The following is a 20,379-nucleotide window of genomic DNA, read 5'->3' as shown; positions in this document are numbered from 1 at the left end:
ATATCAGAGAAGATGACATGGGGCAGGGAGTTATTCGGCTTTCGGCTATTCCAACTTAGCCTGATTGAAAATCTGCAAAATTTGTTCATCAAAGATAACGGACAGCCAGACTATTACATCCAACTTTTTTCCATTTGATGACCCATTCTGTCTTGTATCTGCGGTTGTTAAACTCAGTAGTTAGCTAACTTTATCTTAATATGATACAAAACACTGAGATGATATGGAAACATTGATTCTCCAACCACACATCCGTTTTGTCACAGTGCGGTGTTAAAAGAGGACACAAATGGTAAAAGTTAATGCAAATATGATTTCTAAGAACATAATAATCAAAGAACTAATGCTGGTAGTAATGAGGTCGCTGTTACCATAAAATGAACTGAAGCTGAACATTGAATAAATATTGCTTTTAAATGAATAATTTTTGGTTAAACAGTTCATGGAACTAATGTGGTTTTGAAAAGAAGTACATTTAAGTTAAAAGCAAAATATGTAATACATATGGTTTTAAAATGTTGTATAATATAATGAAGTCAATTCAATTTAAACCACTACATGGACTTGGCTTGTTACGACTGGGAGGTTAAAACTTGAGACTTGCACATATGTGACGTGATTCCTATCTCTGGTTAAGAGGTCTTCATAGCTGAGATGAGGGGGCGAAAAAGGCATCTTTCAGGGGTATGAGACATTTCTTGACAAATTGTCACAAGCGGCCATGCTTTTGGACATGTGCGCAAAGCAAGAGTCAGGAATTAGTCATATATATATTTTTTTTACACTTTAAATCCAGATAATAACAGGTTTGTAATTTGTAGTATACATTATTTTTACCACGCCTTCCTACATAACATTAACAGTGATTCAGACACTTTAAAGGTCCTCCTCCATACTTTATTACCCTGCGCAAGGATAACATTTCCCAGGAGCTTATCTCATCTCTGATGATCCCTGTAGATTTGTTCAAGTGAGTTGTAATGAGCCTCTTAAGGCCGTCGCATGCTGCGCGATGTTTTCGAATCCGAATGGGACCCAAGCATCATCAAAAATGACAGTTGGCCACTCACCCCCGCAGATTTGAGCGATTTAGCATACGAACTCCTTGCAATGTGAATTATGTGAGCCGTGATCACATTCTAAGCCTCTTCATGTTGTGCTGGATCCCTTTTTGTGATCCATGGACACTGCGTGTTGAGTGGACTTTTGCTGCATTGCTGAGTGTCCCGAGATTTTATGGTGCATTGAACACTGATGGCAGTCACTTTAACCACAGACCAACTTTTAGGTAGAGCTTCAGAAAACAGGTGATTGGGTGATACCTTAGCCCTGGGCAAATGGAATGTAATTTTCAGTCGACAGAAAGTGACAAAATAGCCGACCCAAAGATGAATGAATTTTGCTGCTTAACTTAATCGGAATGCCGTATCTAGACCAGTGAAGGCACATAGAATATATTAAAAATATGCAAATAAAGTTTTTGGGTTCACTTCCTCCTTTAATGAAACATTAGAAAACGTGTCACACGAACCAATAAGTGTATTTCTGTAACATTTCTTCAGCTGGCCTCCTTCCTCTAATTTGCTCCATCAATCAGTGTCCTCCAATCTTGGCCGGGTATTTTTAGGCAGCTGCCTACTCCTCTGAAAGCCACTGACCTTGTTTCAAAAATTTGGTTAATATTCTCGACATGCACGAGCATTGCACCTCTTGGAGGTGTTTATTTCATTTGTTATTGTGAGCGCTGTTATAAATGAAATCCATCATTTTTATCTGATCTATATATGCCGTTCACAGTTTTCCTTTTACTGGAATTGGAACGTTCATTTGGTTTCAAGGGGAGTTCAAAAGGATATAGTTTACATAAAAGAATGCGAAATATGTGTGGGGAAAGAAAAAAAAAAAACTTGTTCCCATCAGATTTGCCATGGGCATCCGAACCAGGACAATTCTTTGACGTAACTTCATACCAATCCAAATTTAGTTGGCCTTCTTTAATACTTACCGTAATTGGGTCAGGGAATGCTTCATATCTTTAAATTATAAAGGCCAAATTAAGTAAGTCAAAAGCGATGGTTTCAGTTAGTCGGCTCAAGAGGGTTTTTGACTTGACAAATATTGCAACTTTTTCATTTGACGAGTGTACTCTTTGAGATTCAATGCTTTGTAGGAAACAGTGAATGGCATTCTGTAACTTGCGAGTAAAACCTTGACTGAGGCTCGCTGATGTACTATCCCAACTACACAAATAATGCACTCAAGTGGATGATTGTTTGGACTAAAAAAAAATGTAATTAAAATGAACAAACAAACTACTGTTCCAACTCCGGATACTTACATTCCGGGACTACCATAACAGATCTGCCAGAAACAGTTGCATTAATATCTATGATCAGGAGGCAGAGGAGAAATTAGGATCGTCACAGGGCAGAAATTGAGAATGCAGGCCATCTCTATCAATAAGAATAATTGGTCCATTATATGACAGCTGTGATGTCTTTGCAGCTTCTGTGATAGATCAGATTGGCAGAGGACACTTACCTTTTAAGTGACTTCCGGTGCGATTGAGGAACAATAATATTACGGAGCAAACATTGTTGAGAGAAAACACCTTCTAGCCTTATTAAAGTAGTAAACGTGGAAAAGAAGCCCCCTTTATTTCACATCAATGATATGCATGATCTACAATAATTGTCATGTCATGTCATTATCCACACCGCTTTATCCTGTACAGGGTCGCGGGAGGGTGCTGGAGCCTATCTCAGCTGACTACGGGCGAAAGGCGCACTACACCCTGAACTGGTCGCCAGCCAGTCACAGGGCAGACATAGACACCGTCACTGAGTGGGAACTGAACCCACGCTGCCCGCACACAACTCGGGCGAGTGTACCACTACACCATCAGTGACTCTCTCTACAATAATTTAAATGCATAAATTATTTTACGTTAGTCATATGAAAACACATTTCTTTGAGTTTCTTATTATTAAAGCTCATTTCAGGAATTCACAAATTATCTGGGTCCAGGCTGTGTTTTAAGTAGGCCAATAAGTTAGGACCATGAGTCGAGAGAGATGGAGGTGGTAGAGAAAACTAGGTGACTGCCGGTGCCAGAGGAGGAAGTGGAGGTGCACATCGAGGGACGGTAGGGGTTTATTTTTACCTCTCAGCCTGTAGCCCACCCTCTAATTAACTGCAAATTACACCCTGATAACCTGCGGATGGTGCAAAGTGCCATGGGTACGCATATAACTCCCCAAGGACAAGTGTCACTCAATGCCTTTTCTATTACACTGACTTGCTCTCCAGGGCCTGGGCCTCAAGCTGCCTTCTGGGCTTCCTCTGAGCCTCCCTGGCAAGGTCAACATCTGTTCCTCAGAATGATGGCCCAACCAAAGCTGGGCCAGCCTAAATCTGAGCATGCTGGAAAGTACTGGAAAATTGTCGGCCATAGTGCGATCGCTTTTTTTTCGTTTTCGCTCTTGACTTCATGAGGAGTTAATTTATCATTCCGTATATATTCCACAGATGCTCTAGGACACAGTAATTACCGGTTTTATAGCCTCATACTATAGTCACCCGCTGAGTTGCATTTTTGCAAGGTGCATTATCAATTATTTCAGAGTCAGGTTATCAGCAAACATTCAGAAATTGTACAGCTGGGGTTACCCAACAAGTACTTTAAAAAAAAAAAAACACGATAAATGAACTGAAACGTAATTATGTTTAAAACATGATGCTGTTGATCATAAGCAATCAACAACCAAATAAGTTCTTTCATCCACCTTTGTTACATCTAGGCGAGATTACTGCAATGCCAGTCCTCCCTCAAACGTCTCCAACTGGTGCAGGACTAAGCACAGCCTCAGGGGGGATCACGCTTTTTTAGTTGCCTCTCCTTCCCTATTGAATAACCTCTCATTGAATGTGAGGCAAGCCCCCTCTCTGTCCACTTTTAAAACTGGTTTGAAGACACATTTTTATTCTTTAGCTTTCGATTCAACATGAGACTGTCGCACGTCTGCTGTTCTTCTGGTGGCTATTGTTTGTGGTTTAGTTTGTATTCTTTGCTGCAAGCACTTTGTCACAGCTCCAGCTGTTGTGAAGTGCGCTATATAAATAAAGTTGTATTCTATTGTATTGTATACAGTGAACAAACACTGACAGCTGTGTGATATTCCAAGGCAGTTTACAAGTGAAAGAATTTGTGAGCTGGTATCTCAGGTGATAATTTTCTGGTTTTAACATTTTTATTACTCTGCATCTCTGTCTTAGTTTTGTCCTGTATTTCTCTTGCTCTGTTCATGTGACTAATGACAAGGTCCAGTGCTCATGTCCTTATATAGACCTCTTCACTATGTGCTGTCGGATCAGGCTGGAGCTTGGATGATGGTGCATGCACAGCACACAGAAACAGACTTGCTCCAGTACGTAACTACTTTGGTAAATTGTACCCTTGAAAATGTCAATGTCTTAGGGATACAATGTGAAGCTGCATTTATTAATGTTGGTGTAGCTGCACCATAACTAGAGTATGCCTATGTTTTTTTTTTAAATCCTTCGAATAGATGTGAGGATCTCTCGCCACCTCATGATCCGATTCGATTCACTATTTTTGATGAATGTATGCTTCTTAAGTCAATGCACTGTGGTTTGGGAACTGTTTTTGTGATACGGCGCAGCTCTATTGCTTATTTGCACTACATTACAGTACAGGTCTGCATTTCTGTGTCCCATTTCTTCCTTCCACCAGCATTACGTTATTTAATAATTCAGTGATAGAAATGCATTAATCCATTATGAACCAGTTAGACCTGCATCAAGATCATGAAAGAGTTGATTGTCTCATCTAGATTTTTCTCATCCTGGTCCACTCCTACCGCAGTCAAACTTGGGGATTTCTTCACCTAACAGTAAAAACTGAAAAAGTGTGAAAACCACAGTCACGTTACTTGTCTGTTTAAACAAGCGGAAACCTTATTTAAGAACATTCTAATGTTTGGTCCCCTACTTGAGCACATTGGTATGTTGACACAAGCAAATAACAAGCAGCAAAACTTAATTTGTTTCTATGAGGAATAAGGTAAACCACAATAAGATATTGGGATGTGTTGGGAGGGCTTTATACTGGATTAAATTCCAAACAGTGGCTGGCCATGCATTTGGTACGGAGGCCTCCAGTGGGAACTTATCTGAAACGTAACCAATTTCTTATTACCAACACTACCACATCGCAGTCACAGAACTCATCAATCCTTTCAGAATCCAAACAGTATTCTTCTAATCATATGACAAAAAGCATGCACACGCACGCTACCACACACGCACACATGCACGTATACTCACTCTTCATGCTGATTTTGAAATGTATTATTGCAATCAGATTGCTACTGAAGTGTTTTGCCAATCCAGGTTGGCTGTAACATATATAGCTCCGACCAACCAAGCGAAGAACATGCAAAAAAAATTCTGACGGCATTGAGGGTAGCTCGTTGTCTCTGAAAGGACACGTTTGAAATCTGATTGGTTGAAGGAAACCGTCTCTTTGCTAATATAGTTTGTAGTTAAACTGACAAGTACTTCTAATTCTGAAGGAACTGGTCCGATTAAATAGACATGAAATCTGATTCCATCCATTATATAAAAGTAAGGCCAGATAAATGAAGTGAACAGACTGCTGAAAAATTAATGATTTCAATTTCATAGAACACAACCACTGAGTCCAAATATGTGGCCACTACCTTATTAACTATTCTAGTTAACAAGAGAGCATAGACATGCCTCCACGCACACATAAACACACGCATGCATTTATACACAACTGCCGCTTGTCAAACCTAGTTATCGACAGAGGGAGAACTCTCCTTAAATGGTACAGTAGACAGCCCAGGGCCCCGTCTCTTTTCCCGTAGCGCGGTGGAAATAAAGTCCAGTTCTCAGAATAGCCTTTTAAAGTGGAGGGGAGAGGGGACGGAACTAAGATAGAGGCACAGCAAAATAAGGTAAAATAGATGGCAGGAGGAAGTTTGATGACTTAACTTATGGAGTGACCATGAACGGTGTCAGTAACCCGGTGCAAAATGAGGACAAAAAGCAATGCAAGCTGTGCCAGTTTGTTGCGTGTCAAAAGAAATCCTACACAATTTGAATGGAAAAAAAAAACTTTGGCTTTTTTTCCATTTCTGCTTCTTTTCCCCCCCAATTGGAAAATCATGAACATCAGTGCGTGGATGCTGATATTATTTTGCACTTGCGTAACAGTTTGTTTCTTCTCCTTGCAGCCTGAAAATCTACAGAAAACTTGGCTGAGAGAGTTTTACCAGGTACGTATGTCTGGCCTTGACCATGTTTGCATTTCTGTTTAACAAGCAATAAATGTTCTGGTTTGGCGTCTAACAATTAACTGCCTCTGAAATATTTTGCCTCAGCTATCCATCCTGTTTAAACTTGCTCTGTGTACATAATGGTGTAACGATATAATTCTATATTTGTGCCTATAGTTTCACATACTCTGTAATTTTTAGTTAAGATTAAGTTAAGATGGGGAATTTTGGAAATAATAAGCATAAATGTAAACGTTTCAGTTTGTCACAAGACACATCATGTAACCACAATTGAAAGGCCCCAACCCTCACAACCTTGAGGTGAGTGTTGTTGGACATAAGTGAAGTCACACACTCAAAATTTCAACCAGTTCCCGGGAGTCTTTATAACATTTCTCTGATTTATTTTTGTCCAGATACCCAAGGATCAAGTATAACTTATGAGGAAGCCGTCCTCTTACTTTCAGTACGGCTTTCTCACAGAAATAGGCAGCTTACAAAAGATGCTCTTGAGTTGAATGTCTTATTCACAGTGAATGGCTGGGCAGGCACCCCAGAAAAGCCATTATTTGTATAAGGGAGATTTTAATTTTTTTTTAAATGCATTTATTTCATTTATTTTTAATTTTCCGATTTGTTATGGTCCCAATGAAACCAAGCAGTGAAGTGCACATGTGGCAGTATCATGTTTGGAGGCTGTTTTTCTTCCTCTTAAACTTGGGCTTGGTGTTATGAACAGTATGAAACAGCATTAATTGTTAGCAAAAAAACCTTCAGGCTTCTGCTTAAAAGGAAGAAAATAATGTCAGTAAAAGCCTACTAGAACATCTGAAATTTATTTGAGGTTAATCTGAGGTACTTTGAATAGTTGGCGGGTATCAGGTGGCTCATTTAAAATGAGTTTGAATGTTATTAGTTAATTTTCCACACAGCCACATCAAAAATTTGATCTTAGTTGTTTATTTTTTGCGTCCCCTCTCAATTGGTTAAAATTAAATTATATTCTGTCGGTTATATGCAGAGATCTGTATGTGAATATGTATGTATGTATAAGTATATATATGTATATGTGTTTATATATATATATATATGTATATATATATATATAGATAGATATAGATATATAGATAGATAGATAGATAGATAGATAGATAGATAGATAGACATACACATGCGGGTGTGGGGGTGTGTGTGTGTGTGTATATGCGTATATATTATACAAAACAGGATATACAGTTTTTTGACTGGGCTGTGTCTGTGTAAACAGCATTGTGAAAACGGTAGCGTTGCTATGGTTGAGCATTATTTGTCTGTGCCCAATAAAACCAAGTCACACTGATGTGTTTCCATTAGCAGTTTAAACATTTAACTTCTTGCACCCAGAAGCTTTGCACTTAATTGCGTGATCGTAGCTTCTTCTTCTTCTCGAATGTAACATCTTTTATGCAAAAAAAAAAAAAAAAAGATAAAGCATCCAAAATGGAGGATGGTAAGTAAACTCCCCAAATTCATACATTCTATCCATCACAATATGTAGAAATTTCCAGTCGCTGCTGTGAAAAGGGATTCTAATATGTCTAATGTAACAAATGTTTTCATAATGTAATGATTATGACCTTTCTCTGGGGTACTTCTTTGTTCATCCCCTGCCCCTCTTGTAGTTTCGAGAAAAGATAGAAGAAATAAACCTTTTACGACTCACTTGCTTTGGTATAACAATACTAACATCATATCCGTTGCACACCAGTAATCATGACAGCCTAACGTGTTGATTTGTCCCAAAATGCGTCAGGGTGAGAAACGAGTAAATTGCCGTAAATAAACAACTTTTTGGATAAAAGTGGATTCTCCAGACAGCAAGAACGATTTACCGATGCAATTCTTATTTGCCACATCAACATTTCAGGCACTTATGCACTCGTCATTTGGTTAAAATCAGGGCATGTCTGTGATTTTTCCTTTCTGTTTTTTGTGACATCACACGAGAGGGCTTCACTTTTACCATCGGGTGTGAAGGCTTGAGTCTTGACAGAACCTAAAACTGTTAACAAGGGGAAGAAATTCTCTTTACACAAACCAATAACTTTATGATTCAAATCAATCAAATAACTTTGGGGCTAATGAAATTTCAAGCATGGATACCATTAAATCGCGGTAGTGTATTTTACATGAGTAAAGAGAAAAAAATCTGCTTTTGAAGGGTGATTTTTCTTTTTTTTTTCTCTCTGGGATTGATATAGTCGAGTGCCTCTTATTCTTGAGAAATTACAGTAATGCTGTACATTTAAGGAAAAAGAACACAACTATTAAGTAAACGTGTTCACACTTGACACGCCACCGGTGGCTTTTTGCAAGGTAAGCAGAGCTGTATTGACTTTTGTTGAAGCACTGATTATCAGTAGCTGATACTATGAGCTTCTGATAAGTGGCACTTACTGTACTTTATTGTTTTAGGTTGTCGAGCCAGAGGGTGCGCACGTGAGTGTGCGTGCATGTGTGGGAGGGGCGCTCCTGACTTTAAATGATTTTATCCACACTTTGGGTTCTGCTCCCACAAGTAGGAGCAAGCTATTTGTTGCGGAGCACTCGGTGCTGTACGATGTGAAGCCCCCACCGAGCAAGAAGCCTTTGAAAATGTCTATGAAGTGGATGTTCATGTTATTATGAAACGGAGTTACCTCCGTGATACGCGATCGAGGGTCCTTACGCAACGTGGTATCACAGGGATAGATTTTAAACAAATAAGCCAATTTAATTCAGTGAACCTCATTATTATCAATTCTCATTATGGCAAAAACAAAAAAAACAACCAGCGTTGGAAGAGACAATTATGCCACACAGCTTCGGCAGAACGAGAGAATTTAAGTAATTTTGCCACGTCTCAAACAAGTTGCGTTCAATAGTGAGAGTGTATTTGTGTATTTGCTATTTTCACTGCTTTAAATTGGCTAACATTTTGTAAAAAAAAATTATAGACAAAGTGGTGACGGACCGATTTGATTTAGCGATTTGTGGGGAGCGGGATAAAAAAATATTTGGGCATTCACGGTTTCCGCCAAATGGTGACAATATACTTTGCAATTTAAAATTTCAAAGCTTTCATGTTTAGGATTTTTTGCTGAAACCATATCACACCTGGGAAATGTTTTAAAGTATACAAAATGCATATTAAGAAACATATGCTTCCACCCACATCCACAATTTAAAATTCCTCAATATCTCTGACACTTTGAGATTTTTCGTTTTCATGCTCCTGAACTTGGCTTCTTCCAATGCTGGTCAAAATGCTGATGTGTTGACATTTTCCATTTTGAAAAAAATATAGTCTGCACTTTTCTTTAGTTGCTTTTCAGTTCTGCTAATCCCAATTGTTAAAATAAGTTTGGACCACAAACAAAATGTAGACCAGGGACAATGTCCCAATTGATCGGACTCGCCTTGAACACACAATGCTTGATTGACGTCACTCTATTTTGCCTTAAGTATATACAAGAATACCGTCTCTCACATATCCAAATATTGCCACAGGGAAATAATATCTGAGTTAAGGGATATTGACATGGTTAGGCGACGTCTCTGACTTTATTTTAACTTGTACTACATCGTAGATGGAGGTCTGTTTTAATCGCAGTTTTTTACATACTGCTGCCGGGTGGAGGGACATTGCCTCTACAATCATTATAGTAATCATATATACGGTATAGAATTTCTTCATTTAATCGCTATAGCGGGACGTAACTGCGTAAGTGTGTGCGATACATTGCTATTCAGACATGGAAAATAACCGAATGGGAACATGAATGCTTCTCGCAAAAATAATTTCACATGAAGGGTTGTGTTTGAAATGTGACCAAAAAATTAACCTGTAGATCTGAGAAGAATTCATCCCCGGTTCATACTTTCTCAACTGTCTCTTTGGCCGTGTTGGCAAAATAAGTCCAGAGAACACTGCACTCTTCTTGTTTTTATTCGCAAGGAGTTCAATACCTGCAGGAGTCTGTTTCTGTCTCTGTATTCGTGCGGCACCGTTACGCTAAGCAAAGCGCCCCTTTTGCTGCTGAATTGCATTTTTTTCCACCCCCTCAAATACCGGTTCTTAAAAGCGATGTTAATTAGTCACTTTTGCTGGCTAAAAATTTGGGTTCTGTATATCACTTTAATACTTGTAATTATGTCTCACCTTAGCATTTTTCATGTAAAACACAAACTTAAACAAATAATTAAATAATAACTTGTTTCTTCAAAACTCGTTCCCAAAACCAAAATGAAAACGCAGACGATTCGTTCTCCGATTTCCGACGGAAAACGGAAAAAACGGATAACGGGTGATTTGCATGTCTTATGTTCTTCTGGTATTTTTACCTGATGCATGTTGTATGAACTGGATGGAAACTTCAACCGGAAGAGAGCTTTCACCTCATTCGCAGGAATGTCGCTTATTCCTATTGAGACTTTGACACAAGTGCGCACACTCCCCCCCCCAAAAAAATCCTCCCTGCCGATTTTTAATTAATTATTTATTTTTTTCAATTTTGTTGCGGGGTGTTTTGTTGCAAACATCATCAAATGGCTATGATAGAAAAAAAAATCGTTGAAAATGTTTATTCACTCAAAAATCGTGACTTTCAAGGAAATATGAAGTGGGAAAAACAGTCTCCAATTAAATTAATGAAACTCAAATGTATGTAGATATTATTCAGTGTATATAATACATATAAAATGAAAACATATTTATTACATAATATTTAATAATATCTACTATTAAGAAATAAAGTACATTTATTCAAAGTGTAGTTTACCATTGAAAAAGTTTTCTTGATTGATTGATTTTTCAACATCAAATGCTGGAAAAATGAAAAAACTCTCTCTCCTCTCTCTCTCTCTCTCCTCTCTCTTCTCCTCTCTCTCCTCTCTCTCTCTCTCTCTCTCTCTCTCTCTCTCTCTCTCTCCTCCTCTCTCTCTCTCTCTCTCTCTCTATATCTCTCTATCTCTCTATCTCTCTATCTCTTCTCTATCTCTCTATCTCTATATCTCTATATCTCTCTATCTCTCTCTCTCTCTCTCTCTCTCCTCTCTCTCCTCTCTCTCTCTCTCTCTCTCCTCTCTCTCTCCTCTCTCTCTCTCTCTCGTCTCTCTCTCTCTCTCTCTCTCTCTCTCTCTCTCTCTCTCTCTCTCTCTCTCTCTCTCTCCTCTCTCTCTCTCTCTCTCTCTCTCTCTCTCTCTCTCTCTCTCTCTCTCTCTCTCTCTCTCTCTATATATATATCTCTCTCTCTCTCTCTATATCTCTCTATATCTCTCTCTCTATATCTCTCTATATCTCTCTCTCTATATCTCTCTAATCTCTCTCTCTCTCTCTATATATATATATATATAATATATATATATATATATATATATATATATATATATATATATATATTAATTTCAATTCAAGTGCCTGCAAAGGACTCACGGCAATTAATGATGGTGAGGTTCCCTCTAGTGGACATTTTCTGGTGTCTCTATGGGGAAGACGACAATAAAACTGTGACGAATCATCTCCAAAATGCATGTGGAAGTTTAGACTTATGCCCACTTCAACCTTTGAAATTAGCAGAACGATCACCCCAATATTTACAATTTTGTAACCATCAAGCGGTTTTCTCATCAAAGCGTGAGACATTTAGCGTCCAAAAAAAATCTAAAACATTGGGGCGATCATTCTAATGTTTGCAGCGGTTGATGTAGGCATAAGTAGAGAGGTCCACATACATTTTGGTTTAACGTTCTGCTTACAAAGTCAGTGTTTTGAAGCTTGCCGCTGGTTACTGGTGTGACATTGTGGAGCAAGCTTACACATCCTAGAGAAAGGCAAAACGTCTCCTTCTGTTTACGTAGTGTGGGAGAGAGAGGGAATGCATGAAGAGAGAGCGTGAGGTGCGGCCTGGGTGATTCAGGCTGGCCTGCATGCCAGCTCTGTGCTGCTGCCGACTGACGTCATGGAAAAACGCATGACTCTGGATTTGCGCGTTGTGGCCGGAAAAAAACATTAGCGACAAGTCAACTAAAATCAGTCACATGAAGTAAATCATCACGGCCAATGCATGCACAAGACACTTTTTGTGTCCTCTAACCTTCTAGTAACACAGCCTGTATTACAACTGTATCTTTATTACTTTGAAAACTTTCTTGCGCAACTAAATCAAAATGTGAGACCGCGGTCTTATTGCGATGTACAGCGTTGTCAAAAAGTATTCGCTCCATTTCTGGTATTATAAACGTTTGCACATTATCACACTTAAACTGCTTTTATGTCTCACAAAGATAAGCCAAGTAACTATAAATGATAAAAGAAGTGATTTTGATCATTACATATATAAAGTGTAGAAAATATAAACCTATTTGACCTCATGTTTAAAAATAATTGCAACTTAACTTAAATCAAGCATTCTTGATTCCCAATTATGAGCCTTTTGCATTGCTGTGGAGGACTTTGGTCCACTCATCTTCTCAGGATTGTTTTTACTCGTTCATATTGGAGGCTTTTCTGGCATCAATTAGCTATTTCATACAGCGTCTTTGTTGGATTTAAATCCGGACTTTGACATTGTCACACCTTAATATTTCCGGCTTTTTTTTTGCTATTCGGAGATGGTCTTAGTGGTATGATTTGGGTCAAGCGCTTTGTGTGTGTGTGTGTGTGTGGGTGTGGGGGCGTGCGTGTGTGTGTGTGCTTTTCACCCCTTGGAACTCTCCCATGTATGCCATTTTTGTCCAGTGTCTTTCTTTTGGTTGAGTCATGGAAAGTGGCTGTGTCCGAGGCCAGTGAGGCTTACAGTACAGTTCACTAGCTGTCCTTCTGGATGCTTTCGTGATTCTCCTAATTTTGTTTGACTGACCACAACTTCACTGTTCTTTCTGTTCTCCATTTGTGGATGAAAGCTCGAACCATGAAATTCCTTTATAACCTTTTCAAGGTTGAGGGCTTTCAACTACTTTGCTTATCTTTTGTTCTTGAATTTCTTGCATAATGGAAGGGCTACTCGATTATGAACAAAATAGTAATCGTGATCATTTTGGTAATCACGATCACGATTATTCAAACGATCATTTATTTTTGGGGTAGAAAACAAGAATATGTTTAAACTTAAAAATATCAAGAAACATTTAATTCTTTGAAACACTATGTAAGTTCCTCTTGGACAAAACGAAATTGATACAATTGGTTATTTAAAAATGACAAAGGTGCAAATGTGGTTTCATTCTAAAAATAAATTGGCGAAAGAACTATTGTAATATTTAAATTCTAATCATTTCAATAGATCTCTCCTGTGTTTCGACAACAATTTCAACAATGTTGTAGATTTTATATATTTGAAATAATCTTTTTTTTATGACTATAATATCTATTTTGTAATCGTTGAGTGTAATATTTGTCATCGTAATTGAATTTTGACGAACACAACACTACTTTATTGCATAATGTTTCTTTTTTGTCATCTTGTAGCCTACTTCCCTTTGTTTGTCTGATGGGTACTAATGAAGTCATTTCTTGATTCAGCAGATCTCCCAACATTTAGACCTGGATGTGGCCAGTCAATTAAAAGTCAACTTTCCAAAAACTGCTTTATGACAGTTAAGTCATGATTTAAGAAGGTTAAGCAATTATTTTTTGACATTGTGTAATATTTCGAATGTCAAACTAATTTTTCTTGTGGGCCACATCGAAGTTAAGGTTTTCCTTGGAGTGCGGTTATGACTGTGAACCCATATTTAAGGGACGCTTCATTGACGTTGACATTGGCACTTATATAATAGTTTTGCTTGTTAAAATGACATCAGTACGAACCCCCCACCCATTAAATGACTTTATAGTGATTTATGGTTTTTTCTTTTGTGATAAGATTTACGACAAATTGGCACGCCCCCATTTGGAGCTCGGCTCGTTATTTTGGGAGGCAAGCAAAGTAATAATATAAAAAAGTAAAACAAAGTAATAATGCTCGAATTGTCAGTTCTGTTGTCTAAAATGTCGACCGATCGCCACCAAAATGCAAATGCACATTACTACTCCTGTCCACTTCAACCTATGAAAGCATAAAAGTGTTCTGCGCCATACTTTGAATTTATTGACATCAAATGTGAGCTCATGTGATCACCTCCACAAAATCAAAACTACCATGCTGATCGATTCTCCACTTAAACAGGCTGAAGTCGACAAGAGCACACAAACTTCGACTAGTTATATTTTGGGCATTTAACTGCGCTAATCTTTTGTTAAGTGTGACGAGGCAGCCAGGCATCAATGTTTATACCTCCCGCCTCTCATGAGTAACAATGGTAAGTTCTTCAGTGGCGTTATAATTAACAGCACTGCTCAAGGCAGCAAATAGCTTTTGGTCGCTAAACAGACAACCTTAGCACAACAAAATTAGCTTCTCGCTTGCGTCTTGGTGCCCGGGCTGTTGCCACTCATGCACGTTCGCCTCCACCAGAATCGGCATCGATCCTCATCAATGAGCCCGGAAGTGGTCGTCTTTAATGGTGGGCATTGTGGAGAGGCATGTGCTTTTAGTTGGGGCTGCTTCGGGAGCGTCAATGTTCAGCAAATAAAATGTTCCAGCAAGGAGGCTGACTCCACAGTCGAGTGTGGCCGGATTGGAACGCTACATTGAGTGGTGTACATGTAGCCCGACGCTGTAACGTACCAAAGAGTCGAGTCGAAAAAGAGTCGAAAAAATGGAGCCACTCCTCATCCAAATAAATGTTTCAGGTCTCCTTAAAAGTGATATTGGAGGAACAAGCATTATGCGCGACATCAATGAAATGCCCAAAAAACAAAACAAAAAAAAAATAATAATTTTTTTCCCCCCCAAGTTCTCATACAGTTTTTTTCTGGACGATGTACACGTAGGTGTGCCAAGCAACCATTCAGATGTTGTCTAACTGTGGTTTAACATCGAATTGGGTTAATGCAATGGCAGTTAGGTCTCACCGTGCAACACAACTGCTTGAACGCAGCTGGATGCTTTTCATACTCAATCAACGGTGGCTGACCTGGAGGCCAATAAGGAAAGGTTTGCTCATTGTGTATGTGCCCTCTGAGGTTCCTATGCAACGTCCTGGAAAATAAACAAGACCCGCTGTTAAACTCGGTTTTATCGACTTGCAACTGTAGCAAAGGTCACGGTGCCACCCTGTTTAAACCTCTGCTCCTCCTTCCTATATTGATATACTCTGAGTCTGGCTGTATATGCCAACACAGATGAACGGCGAGGGAATTCCTCAGAAGAATGCAACTCATTCATTTTACGAGCGTCATTGACGGCCCATCGGTGGCACATTACACACAACTTTACTGCCTTCTAAAATGTGCACCTCCTACCTATTATCGAGGATTCAACAGTAAAATCGGGATGCAAATTGAATGATTTTGTAACCTCCATGCCAACTCCACCATCTGGTGTGACATAGAATAAACTATATATATGTGCATGTAAAGAGGACCGAATGATTTGGGGGAAATAATCTAATCATAGCCTTTGCGATTTGAAAATTGCATTCTACCACTGTGCATAAATTATTCAAGCTATAACTTCTTCAGCCCTGTTTTCAACACAGTAGGACAGTAAGAGTGTCGGGTGTTGTGCATATACAGAATACTGACTCATACTACCTCGGAGTGCCCCCGCCAAATATATCTGTGTAAATGGGGTATTATCTACAGCTCCAAGTGTTTAACGTACATATTTACTGCTATGTAGTACTTATCTTAACCAATTCAGGTGGTCAACTGTCAGTGAATGTGGTCGTTGGTGCATAGTTCATGTCGGCCAATGTCAACTTGGTGCATCTTTGTAACCATGCAATGTACTACAATTACTAATATATAAGTATTATTAAAATGAATTAGTGACCAAACATAATATGAGAATTAATGGAATAATGTAACGTAAGTCATTCCTGCCTGATCATTTCTATTGTAAATGTTGGCAAATAAACAAATTGGCTTTGTCCTTGTGTGCAAAGGCCTTGGGTAACTGGAGATCCGGCATTGGTGTGGTCGGGTAAATATTGATTTGCATTGTACCACACTCTTGAATAGTCACGCAGCCAAAATTTGCATTCGAAATTTGTCTGCACCAAAACAGGCCAGTGATTGTGTTTTCGTTCCCACGTCCAGTTTTGTAATGTCTAAATTGCTGCAATGTGTGTTGAAGGTCACCATATAGTGCATGTATATAAATAGGCGGCACTGTGGATGACTAGTTAATACGTCCACCTCACGGTACAGAGGTGCACGGTTCGATACCGGGCTCCGCCCTTCCTGTGTGGAGTTTGCATGTTCTGCCACATGCCTACGTGGGTTCTCCGGTTTCCTCCCATATTCCAAAAACATGTATGATAGGTTGATTGGGCACTCTGAATTGTCCCTCGGTGTGATTGCGAGCGCGGGTGGTTGTTCGTCTTCGTGTGCCCAAAGATAGCTGGGATACGCTCCAGCACGCTTGTGACCCTCGTGAGGTGAAGTGGCTCAGATGGATGGATGGATGTCAATAATAGAAAGCAAAGTGATTCTGCACCCTGATTATTTGTAGTTCGTCTTGATTGTAGTTTTCTAATATATGGTCACTGATAATGCCTGTTACGGGAACCAGAGAGCACCATCTGCCAGTTATAATGGCTCGTCGGCTATGATACACAAGTCATCCAGCTCAATTTGCTCAGTTCATCCAGCTAAAATCATTTTCATCCAAGTCCCACCCAGTCACCTCAGGTGGGCCCCAAGGCTCTGTCCTGGGCCCTCTATTATTTATTATCTTCCTCTTTCCCCTTGGCGCCATTTTCCAAAAATGTAGTATATTTTTTCATTGCTTCATGGATGACACCCAGCTCTATTTCTCCTGCAAACCCAGCATTTCATTCCCTCACTCCTCCCTCACCTCCTGTTTATCTGAAATCAATGGCTGGTTCACTTAGAACTTCATAAAGCTTAACAGGGACAAAACAGAAGTTCTTTTTGGTACAAAATCTATATAATCCAATGTTGGCCGTTTTCCCATTTCCATTGGCCACTCCCTAGTTTCCAAGTCAAGAGTCTGGGTGTCGTCCTAGAAAGCGCTCTATCTTTCCATAAGCATATCAATAACATAACTCAGCCAAAATCAGTCGATTTGCATTATGTGTGTTTTTTTTTTCAAAAAGGTCTAAAGATACCACAAGATGGCGCCATTCCCTATTTAATAGAAAGTTGTGCATCTGTGTTAATAAACGACAGTGGAACTTCAATTTAAACCAAAGAAGTTGTGATTTAACAGGGAGAAAATAGTCCGCTTCAAATGCTTCTTTGCAGTCAAAGTTCGTTAGTGTCAGTATTTGCCAACCAATATCTTTTTTTTTTTTGAAGGAAAGGATGGGATGCTGATTTTTGGAAGAAAGAAAATGCATATTGCAGGTGGTCCGATTAATGCAAAAAGTATTGTTTTTGTTGTATTTTTATTTTTTTACCGTTGCATTTCAATAGGTTAAAATTTTAGGCAGATTTTTGCTATTCGCATGTTGACCTGGTCTGTATTCACCACAAATTTATTATTAATAAAGTTATAACGTTATTAATCCTGGTCATAGGTGTGTTTGTTACCAGTAGGTTTTTGAATGACAAATTTCATTATATATATTTAAAGATACAAAGTTATGGTTTAGATTTATGTCTAATAAATAATGAGGTAAGTGTTACTTGTGTACAACTTCTTTCAATGGTTATAGAACATAATGGAAAAAACATTTTTTGCTGATGAATGGAGGGTCATGATCGGTCGGCCGATTAATCAGAATCAGAATTTGCTACTGTTGTTGACTTGTGGCGTCATCAACATACAGACTGGTACCTATCATGGCTCAGCTTTAGTAAACGCGAGCCTTGATTGGTTGTTTCCTGAGCCTTGAAGAACCGTGTTATAATTTTCAGTCGACCGAAGTGACTAAATGGTTGACCCCTGAGATGGCAAAAAGAACGGGTGGATTATGCTGCTTAACGCATATTGCACAAACTCAGTATTAATCAGAATGCTGCGTTTCAACTACCAGGCCTGCATGTAACCGTTCTTTTAAATTAAATTTGTGGTTTGACTTCTTCTTTAATAGTACAAAAATAAATAAATAAAACAAAACAAAACAAAAAAAAGTCAAACTGTACTGTGAAAATTCACTTATTGCAAGGGCGGCTGCAAGGAGAGCTTGGAACATTTCACCCGCCAAAATTGAGAGAAATCATTACGACCAATATCTATTTGTAAATCAAATTATCTGTTTGCCAATTGTTTCAATGGGAAATTTAAGATTACTTTGTTTATTTATTTATTTATTTGCTATTTGCTACAATTGGCTCTAGTTTTACCGTGTTGTATGTCTCTTCAGCATATAAAATCAATAGGAACTGTTTGGTCGGTCAAGGAAGTACATGTTTAATGGTCACTTAAAACTCCAAATCATCATTAAGTGGCCGTATATCGTTGTCATAGGGCAGGAAAATGGCATTAGTTACTTTGGATTGGGCAAATAAAATAGTGTGCCGTTTTCCAAACTACAGCTTAATTTACATCCAGGAGAGACAAACGGAGTGCAGCTGAATGACCAAAGGTAGTACACGAAAATGGACCCGCACAAGTCACGTTCCCTCCTGCTAATAGTTGCAAGGTTCTTGAATGTGCCCTTTCCCACTCAGAGCTGATAGGTCCACTAATCTTAGCAAGTTTGAGCTGCTTTAAGCCTTCTCGTTCTTGGGTCACTGAGATAAGTGACAAGCCATAGGTTGATGGAAAATCCATAGTGTTATTGCCATACATTACTTTTATTTGATTGGGCCCGTAGTGAACGTAATGCATCGCTGAGGTGGGCTGCTTGGGAAGCATCGGGGCTGGGTTAGGGTCCACAGGCCATTCATAGCTTCTCTGGCTCCCCCACCCACAACACTCAGTGACACTGATGTATAGCCTGGCCTGCCATCCATAGGCCGACCTTGTGAGTGCCCGAGTGCTGTAAATCACTCGGTGGTATTGATTTTCCATTAGAGGTCGGCCTCTCGGCACACTTCCGACAGCATTCTCACAAACACCTCCTAACACTCAAGTGCCTCATAGCCTGCAGATTGTACTATGCATGGTGGACTCGTTTTTCTGAATCCCTATTGAAATGCTTTCTTAGATGTTATCATGGGTTTTGATTTCTGGTTAACATTCCTGCCATATTATTGCAACAGTAGCAAAGTTGGGGTTGGTTCTGAGAGTGATATGGCTGAGCAAATATTGACATGTGAGCATCCGTCACTCCCTGATGCATTCAGCACCAGAGGCACATCCCTAAGTAATGACTAAGTGAAAGATCCATGTTGTGCTTGTACAACAAACTCATCTGCTGTCATTAGCAAGGCACTTTGACTTGTGTACATATTGTTGCATGTCACATAGTTGAGTTAGGAAAAAATAGGCAGCCGTTTCAAACATGAAATGGAATTTTGTCATGTGGAAGAAAACAATAATGCATACTGAGGTATGTTTTCTTGTCAGCAGCTTTAAAAAGCAGAGGTGGGCATTCACACCTGTCCGTCAGTCCCGACGGGATGTCCCTCAGTCCGTCACTGATGGACTTTTGTTTTCACTGGCAAACTACTGAGGGTAACTTTGAAACACTGGTAGAATGAGCATTGATTTTCATCCATAATCGGACCGCCCAAAACCCGGAAAGCAAAGTTGAGGGGCATTTTAGGGGCGCAAAGTAGGAGGAGGGTGCAGTAAGAGTCAAGAGTCCAAATTCTTTTTAAATGACTGTATTGTGTGTTGTCACCCTTGTAAGAAAATTTTTAATGATGGTCCTAAAATGGTGGTGACAAAATGTAATTTAGCGATGATGGAAGCATGTTAAAAATACAAATGACTTAGTGATGGTGAAATTATGAGTTAGGTCCGATGCTGGTGAAAGACGGAAGTTCATTGACCGGCCAACATCTGTCAAGAAGACATGCAGTGAAAAGTTCTTCTATTTCCCAAGGGGGGTATTTTTATAATTCACAATTTTTTTA

The 20,379-nt window shown here is 39.1% G+C and overlaps 1 protein-coding gene across 2 annotated transcripts in view; it reads left to right on the top strand.

Annotated features, from left to right (window-relative positions):
- inpp5a (inositol polyphosphate-5-phosphatase A) overlaps positions 1 to 20,379 on the top strand; it is a 146,361-nt gene that overhangs the window by 17,912 nt on the left and 108,070 nt on the right. For both annotated transcript variants that reach the window (XM_088305189.1, XM_088305190.1), the window contains exon 2: positions 6,282 to 6,323. In XM_088305189.1, coding sequence (XP_088161315.1) covers positions 6,282 to 6,323 — 42 coding nt within the window. The remainder of the gene's footprint in view (positions 1 to 6,281; positions 6,324 to 20,379) is intronic.

Source organism: Idiotropiscis lumnitzeri, chromosome 9 (genome assembly GCF_059441095.1).
Source record: "Idiotropiscis lumnitzeri isolate Australia: NSW breed Sydney's pygmy pipehorse chromosome 9, RoL_Ilum_1.0, whole genome shotgun sequence".
Taxonomy (NCBI): domain Eukaryota; kingdom Metazoa; phylum Chordata; class Actinopteri; order Syngnathiformes; family Syngnathidae; genus Idiotropiscis; species Idiotropiscis lumnitzeri.
The sequence above is the reverse complement of the archived record's forward strand: the minus strand, read 5'-3'. Positions and strand labels throughout refer to the sequence as shown.